General features: G+C 42.0%; 1 protein-coding gene across 1 annotated transcript; it reads left to right on the forward strand.

Annotated features, from left to right (window-relative positions):
- The first annotated feature begins 241 nt into the window (after nucleotides 1-241).
- LOC102693675 (uncharacterized) lies at nucleotides 242-5,781 on the forward strand. Its single transcript, XM_069187690.1, has 3 exons — nucleotides 242-380; nucleotides 719-788; nucleotides 2,489-5,781. The coding sequence occupies exons 2-3, from the start codon at nucleotides 735-737 to the stop codon at nucleotides 5,117-5,119; spliced, it is 2,685 nt and encodes an 894-aa protein (XP_069043791.1). The 5' UTR covers nucleotides 242-380; nucleotides 719-734; the 3' UTR covers nucleotides 5,120-5,781.
- Nucleotides 5,782-8,927: the final 3,146 nt, after the last annotated feature.

Genomic DNA, 8,927 nt, shown 5'->3' on the forward strand with positions numbered 1-8,927 from the left:
TGGATGAATTTGCATTCATGTGACGAAGAAGAAAAAGTTTTGAGTAAGGAGTTGAAAAAGGAACTTCAGAAATGTTTTCTGGAGACATTTAAAGGTGAATATAATGTGTTCATCAACCGTTCTCTGAAGTATTCAATGCAGCATCAGATAGACTAACTGTGTAATGTGCTACTTCATATGGCAGGAATTCATATGTGGGTAATTAAAAAAGGAAGCAAGGAGTTATAGTCACACCTACTATCCCAGATGTGTTCATTTGCCATACATTACCAGAACGTCTGCTTTCACATTCAAGACATGCATAACTTTGAACTGAAAGAAGCTTGTGAATTTTCACTGTCCTGAAAGACAGTGCCTACTTCTTCTGTCACCAAATAAAGGTAATACTTTAAATTAAAAATACTTTTTATGTATTAATGTTTATTTAGATTATATTTATTTTAATAACTTAGTACAGTTTCATAAAATAAAAAAAAATGTTACTACTGTTTTCGGGCTCTATGTTAGTATTATTGATTAAGTAATTTCCATATACGTATTATTTAATAATGATACTGACAATTTATTTTCATCTTAAATATGTGAATTACATACACTTATGTAATTATCCAGCTAATCTATGGAATGCATTTATTTGGAAATGAAGAATGCTTTCACACAGCTGATTTGTGATATAATTATTCATGATGTTACAACATTTTCTTGTGTTAACTTATAGACCCAGTAACAGAAGAATGAAGAATTTAATTATTTTCTTCTGCCTCTGTGGCATAGCTCCCAGTGTTCTGGTAAGCAAAATATTTTATTATTGCTGTTAGTGTTATTATGAAATATATACATTACACAATAAATCATATTGCATCATAATCAAATTTTAATCTTATATGATTTTGATATGAGGGAATGCATTGCATAATTATTTATTCATTTATCAATGCAACTTAAATATCTGTATATTGTTCATAATATTTTTCCAGTCTTTTTTCTGGAAGATCAATCAATACACATTACAAAATTGTATCTGTCTACTAATAGGTAAAGGCATTACAACTTAGTTATTGTTTATTTCAATTATTTACTCATTTATGCTTTAAACTCAACAGATTTACAGTTAAGGATCTTCACACACAGAATGGTATTCTAGACAAAAATAAAAGAAAATTGCAATGTACACTGTTGATATGAACTATGAATATGACTGCTTAGCTGCCACATAATTTGCTCTAATGTACCAGTTTGATTTATGTTCAAATGTTTCTTTCATCTCTCTCCAAACCCGTAAAAACTACATTACTATGATGTGTTTCTGTCATCACTCAGACAGGAGAGAAAATGTTGGTGTAGAGAACAAAATATTGGAGTGTTAAAGTTCTGTATCAGCATGTTCTAAAGTCAAAGCAGAAGTGCTGCAAATAAGTCATAAAGAACAATGTGACAAGCCATTCTCATTTACTTGATGTTATACTAAATGTTTGGGTAAACTCTTGTCTACACTTGCTGGCAAAATCATTTACAGCAACGAGAACACCCTCTGCCCACTGCAATCAAGTTGTATGAATCAGTCTAGATTTTTTGCCCTAGAGTAATGATTTAAATTATTCAACAAGATTGGACATTGCCATGGTACTTACATACTTCTTAATTGAGTTCAAGAATGCCTTGCTGAACAATAGCATACATTAGTAAGTTAAAGCATAAAGATAATCACATGTTGTGTTTAAAGAGTGTGATTCCAGCATTATCAATAGAAATTAGTTTACCCCAGAAAAGTATTATGCCTCTGGTTTTCATATATATTTTCATATATTTTGTAAGAAAGTTTTACTGTAAATAAATAGCTAGTGTTCTATTTCACAACATTTTTGTGATAACTGCAGGAACAATTAACAAAAAGCTTTTATTTTTTTTTTGCTTTTGACCAATTAATTAAATATAATGCCAAACCCAGGACTGCATAACCCAGAATTTGCCAGCTAATTTAAAATATTTCTGGGTAAATCTAACATTTTCAGAACTGAAAACAATTTATTGACATTTTCAAGAATTTAGGTGAAACACAAAAAAAACAGCAGTCACTTGAGCCACCAGGACCTAGGCTTGGAACTCCGTCTTATATCTTTTTGATAGAGCCACAGTGATAGTACTTCATATAGTTACTGTATAATGGCAACTCATCTCAGTTGTCAATATAACTAACAAACTCTGATTCCTTTTGGTTTGCAATTGCTCTTTCCATGATTTTGTAGAGTGAAGTGAATATTCTCAATTTTCTTGAAATTCCATTAAAATAAACTGAAATATATTCATATAATGTTTCTATAGAAATTCCTGAATGTTTTATTATTACACGTCAAAATATGATATATATTAAGTAGTTCTAAAATGATATCTGTCTTAAGGTGCTTGAAAGATTTAGGGACTTTGCTCCAATGGCTTTAAGAATATTAATTTTGGGGTGCACACACAGACCGTTCTCCTTTTTATGCAGGGCTTGAAGGACCAGCACAACAAAAGCTCAAGACTTCAAAAAGCTCTGAGGCATCTTTCATCCAACCGTAAACCCTCCACTCAGACAGCTCCCTTTCCTCCGGTGTTTATCATCAGGAAAAAGAAGCCCACAGGGTCGCTGTCCACTGCCCCTGCCCCCACTCCACCCCCCCCAAAACCAGGTGCCCCTCCCCCAGCAGCACCAGCAACTTCTCCCATCTTTATATTTCCACCCCCTCCTTCGCCCCCTGTAGAGCAGAGGCCACAGGCTCCACAAGCACCCCAGCCGCCCGCCATGCCAGGCTTTCCACAGATGCCATTCTTCACTGGTCCAAATGCAGGTTTCCGAGGGGCTTCCAATCCTTCTTTTTCAGCAGGTTCCACAGTCCCTCAGTCACCAATGCTTCTGCCTCAATTCCAGCCTCCAGCTGCTGGATCATTTGGAGGTAGTACCACAAGAGCCTCTTCTCGTAACTCCCCATATGTTATCATTGTTCCCCCACAAAAAGGTCCATCTCCCAGTCTGAGTCCCTCAATGCCAACAGCCACGGCTAAGCCCCCTGCAGTTTCATCGGCTCCGGCTGCTCCTGCACCCCCAAACATTTTCATTTTCCCACCCCCTGCTCCAGTGTCACCCCCCTCTCCATCACCACCTCTTCCATCCAGTTCTTCCAATGTTGCTCAGGGAGCATCTCTGCCTGCGTCTGTTTCGTCACCACCTGCTTCTGCTCCACAGATTTTCATATTTCAACCTCCAGTTAGGTCTTTTCCCTTTATTCCTGCAACTGCAGGCTTTGGTCAGACATCAATATTGGGTCCTGCTTATGCTCCAACAACATCTGCTTTCTATAGAGGAATGCTCATTGGTCCACCATTTCCAGGGACAGCAGCCAAACTTCCAGCCTTCTCTGCTGGTCCTGCCGGAGCCCCGGCACCCACAGCCCCGACAAACTCAGGAGGCCCTGCACCCACAGCCCCGACAAACTCAGGTGGCCCTGCATCCACAGGCCCGACGTACTCAGGTGGCCCTGCGCCCACAGGCCCGACATACTCAGGTGGCCCTGCGCCCACAGGCCCGACATACTCAGGTGGCCCTGCATCCACAGGCCCGACGTACTCAGGTGGCCCTGCACCCACAGGCCCGACATACTCAGGTGGCCCTGCGCCCACAGGCCCGACATACTCAGGTGGCCCTATACCCACAGGCCCGACGTACTCAGGTGGCCCTGCACCCACAGGCCCGACGTACTCAGGTGGCCCTGCACCCACAGGCCCAACGTACTCAGGTGGCCCTGCATCCACAGGCCCGAAGTACTCAGGTGGCCCTGCACCTACAGGCCCGACATACTTTGGAGGCACTGCACCCACAGGCCCAACGTACCCAGGTGGCCCTGGACCCACAGGCCCGAAGTACTCAGGTGGCCCTGCACCTACAGGCCCGACGTACTTCGGAGGCCCTGCATTCACAGGCCCAACATACTCAGGTGGCCCTGCACCCACAGGCCCGACATACTCCGGAGGCCCAGCACCCACAGGCCCGATTTACTCAGGTGGCCCTGCACCCATGGGCCCGACGTACTCCGGAGGCCCTGCACCCACAGGCCCAACATACTCTGGAAGCCCTGCACCCACAGGCCCCACATACTCTGGTGGTACTGTAAGACAAGATGTTTCTGGCAATAGTGCAGGAGCTCCATCACCTCCAATTATTATTTTTCCTCTTTTTCCTCCTGCACAAGCCTCTCCCCCTAGGCCTCAACCGCCAGTCCCAGCAGCTCCTCCTCCAGCTCCTCCAATAATAATATTTCCACCATTTCCAACAGCTCCTGGCTCAGGTACAGTTCCTGCCCCAGCTGCTTCCACTTCTGCTTCTGAATCTAGCAGTCTTGTACCCCTTCAACCTACAATTTCTTCACAATCCAGACAACCATCAGTATCACTCCCCACTCCTGAGATAAGGTTTCCCACACCTGCTGAGCAACCTCCACCACCCCCCATTGCACCTCCTGCAGACACCCCTTGTCCCTCGGGGGCAGATAGTGATTCTCCTTCAGTTATCCCATCTCTGCCTGGAGGAGATGATATCCCCCCAATATATGTCTTTTCATCATCCAACAATGGAGAGACAAGTGACCAGGCACCAATCTTTATTTTCCCACCTGCTTCCAGCCCACCTAGTCCACCACCAACACCAAGCCCTCCTTCACAACCCATTTTCATCTTCCCTCAAGAAAGCACCTTGACGTCTGGATTCCAGACTGGTGAGGTGATATCTGGTGGACAGAGAATGGCAACCTTCTTCCTCTCTCAAGGAGCAGCAGCTCCAGGAGCAGAAGTGGGAACAGCAGTAGGCACAGGAGGAATGGGTGAAACCAAACCTACACCTCTTGTGCCAGCCACAGCTGCCACTCCGACAAAAGAAAGTACTCAGCCTGTATCTGGATCCAACGCAGAGTCAGGACCTCCTAATATTCTTATTTTTCCTGGGATATTTTTACCAATTCCTGAAAAGACAAATACACCAGAGAATATGGTTGCAGCTCTGAAGAAAGATACATTTCCTCAGGTTCCAAAACAGGCTTATCCCAGAAACCCACTGGCCATTTCTTTAGGAAGAAAGAAGACTAAATAATATTAGGGAAAAGAACATGCACACAAGCAACAGAACTAAACGTAGGGCAAAAACACTGTATGTTGTGTAAGAAACAGCATCTGGGCTCTTGAATATGTTGCAGGATTCTTGGCTAAAACTGTTTCATACTTGCTTTCTTTGTATTACGTCTATATTACTAAGTTATATACAGCTATAAGAATACAGCTATAAATACATGACAACACAAAAGATTTACTGAAAAACTAAAGGTCTTTTTAAAGGTTACTTTGCTGAATGATTTTTTTTGTAAACTGAAGCTGACCTTATTAAATGTGCTAGTTACTTATAGGCAAATATAGAAACACAATAACATGATGATCTTAATAATTTCCAATCTATAATTCACAAGAGGTTTTTCATTACTTATGTTATTACTTTTTACTTCTGAAAATGCTGTAAAATGGTGTTGTACAATTATGAATCCATAATTTAATACATTTGAATTTACAATTTGAAAAAAACTAAATTGCAGTTAAGCACTTAAAGATCACAAAGAACAGCAATAAATAGTTTGCAAATCTTCACTGGTCAAGGCTTCTTTTCCCCACCATTAAACCTGATTACACTTATATGAAAATGCATTAATGAATACTGAACTGTTGTGCCTGCTCTCTTTAATAACTAATAAATATTTGAAACAAGCCAAATGTCTCAGGAGGCCAGTGTGTGCTCTTTTTCTTCTCACAGTTAAAACCAGAATCTCCAGAGCTCTACACATTATTGTGTGCGTTAAGTGTGACTTCTTTAATTTAGTCTTTACTGGACAAAAGCTGAAAAAATACAAAATTACCATGTTCTCATACAAAATAATGATACCTGTGTTGAGCAGACACATGACAGGTTAGTACTTCGGTACTGACACATACATATAGATGTATACACATTTTATAGTGAATATATTAAGACACTTTTATGGATAAAATAATATAAATGTTAGCATTTACTTATTTGACCCCATCATGTCTGCTTGCCTGTTCTCCAGTTCCCCTGGCAGATGCCTCAACAGCCTTAGTTTCTGTTGCCTAGGATCCCAGAGCTCTGTCTGTTTAGCCCCCACACCTCCTTACCCATGGCTCGGTTTTGTCCTGTCGACTCCTGTCCCTTGCACTTTATCTTTTCTCTATCCTCTTTCCAGTCACCTTTCTGGCTCTTCTTTGGTTACTGTGGTTGCTTTCTTGGGTCAGGGCTCTTTTTTATTCCTCATCCTCCTGTCTCTTGGGCTGTCTGGTTCTATTTTTTCTTTTTCCTTTTTACCTTGTTTCCTTCAAGTGTCCCAGCGAAACCTTCTTTTCCTTCAAGGCATCAACCTCCTTGAGGATTATTTTTCTGGACTCTGACTGGGACCACTCCCTGCAGCTGTGACCCAGGGCTTTGGTGAGAGGTGAGATGGATCAGCAAAACCAAAGAGCTGATCGTTGACTTCAGGAGACAAGGAAAAGTCCACTCCCCCATCTACATTGAAGGGTCTGCGGTGGAGATGGTGAATAACTTCAAATTCCTAGGTGTTCACATCTCTAAGGACCTCACATGGGCACTCAACACTTCCAGTCTTATCAAGAAGGCACAACAGCAGCTGTATTTCCCTAGAAGGCTGACGAAAATATGCCTGCATCAACGGATCCTCAGCAACTTCTGTAAATGTACAGTAGAGAGCATACTGACCAGCTGCACCACAGTCTGGTACGGCAACTGCACTGCATCCGACTGTAAGGCACTGCAGCAGGTGGTCAAAACTGCCCAACACATCATCGGCAGTGCCTTACCATCCATCCAGCAAATCTACAACAGGAGGAGTCTGAAAAAAGCCACCAAAATTATGTCTGACCCCACTCACCCCAGTCATAACTTGTTTGTCCCTCTACTCTCTAGTAGAAGGTTCCTGGACGCTCCAGTTGCACACTACAAGACTCCAAAATAGATTCTTCCCTCGAGCCGCCAAGCTGGTGACGCCCCCACTTCCTCCCATCATACTGTACTCTCCTCACTTCTTTCTGTACCCAAAATGACTGTACTCCTACACCTCTACATACACGACAACTGAATGTAAGCTGAAATTGTACTTAAAACTGTACTAGTTGTACTATAATAATAACTAATAATTGCTTACACTTATATAGCACTTTTCTGCTTACACTCCACTCAAAGCGCTTTACAGGTAATGGGGACTCCCCTCTACCACCACCACCAATGTGCAGCATCCACCTGGATGACGCGATGGGAGCCATAGTGCGCCAGAACGCTCACCACACACCAGCTATCAGTGGGGAGGAGACCAGAGTAATGAAGCCAATTCAAAGATGGGGATTAATAAAAGGCCATGATTGGTAAGGGCCAATGGGAAATTTGGCCAGGACGCTGGGGTTACACCCCTACTCTTTTCGAGAAACGCCCTGGGATTTTTAATGACCACAGAGAGTCAGGACCTCAGTTTTATGTCTCATCCGAAGGACGGCGCCTGTTTACAATATAGTGTCCCTGTCACTATACTGGGGCATTAGGATCACACGGACTGCAGGGTGAGCGCCCCCTGCTGGCCCCACTAACACCTTTCCAGCAGCAACCTTAGTTTTTCCCAGGAGGTCTCCTATCCAGATACTAAACAGGTTCACACCTGCTTAGCTTCAGTGGGTTGCCAATTGTGAGTTGCAGGGTAATATGGCTGCAGCACACACACTTCTGACTATGCCAGTCAGTAATCAATTAATCGATTACCACCTTTCTGTTTCCGTTTCCTTCAACTTTCCCTTTCTCCTGGCGCATCCTAGCTCTCAATCAGTTGGGTCTACTTGGGTGTTCCGCCAGTCTCCGGTCTCTAGCACTTGGGTTTTAACACATCATCATCGTCACACAGCTGTAACCGGATGCAGCATTACATAAATAAGTTAAAGTAATGTAGATACATTTGATACGCAGAATGTGGAACATTTTTCCCCTTTTTGATTTTGCATGGTAGTGAATATAATATTCAGGAGTATAGAGATACGGGTTTCTTACAAGAATGTGCTCTGCACACACTCATACAGATGTAAAGAGTATAGTATGCTTTCTGTTTATTGCATACTTTCCTTGCTACTCTAATGTCTGTCTCAACATGCGCTGCGGTGCAACAGGAGCCACAAAGAATAATAAGAATAACAAAGACACTAAAATAAGCTTGCTGCAGGTGAAAATTGCTATACTTTAGGATTGCAGATGAACTCATCCAGATTCTTAAACTGAACAGTGAATACTCATTCATGAAGTGTTAACATTCTGAAAAAAAAAATCTTCTCTGAAATACAGTGAATGAACATTACCCTGTGGAACACTCTAAATATGTGGGATAACTTCAAATTTAAAAGTTTTATGGTTTGCCTCCAGGTTGCCAAATTAGAGCCAAACCAGTGACAGGAAGTACCAGGATCTCTGATAATTATCCTTGTGATCCAGTAGGATGCTATGATTGACAGTATCAAAAGCAACATGTTAGTCCAGAAGCAGGGAAATATTCCAGAATCCAGAAGTCATGAAGCAAAAATAATTTTCCAAGAAAGAGAAATAAACTAAAATCTGGCTACAAAAAACAAAATCAGCAAAAATACAGCAATAGACATAAAAAAAAATTCTGAGCTGATGGGATAGAATGAGTCCCACTGTGGATGAACATTTTTTATTGTTCATCCTGAGTCAATCAATACATGTCCCTGCAAATGTACTGCACTTCCACAGAACCACTGGTTATTTCATTAATTATAGAAATGGTAGATTTTAGTACATCTCACATCAAATAAGATGATGGAAAAACTAA

The sequence above is a fragment of the Lepisosteus oculatus genome, chromosome 3 (genome assembly GCF_040954835.1).
Source record: "Lepisosteus oculatus isolate fLepOcu1 chromosome 3, fLepOcu1.hap2, whole genome shotgun sequence".
Lineage (NCBI taxonomy): Eukaryota > Metazoa > Chordata > Actinopteri > Semionotiformes > Lepisosteidae > Lepisosteus > Lepisosteus oculatus.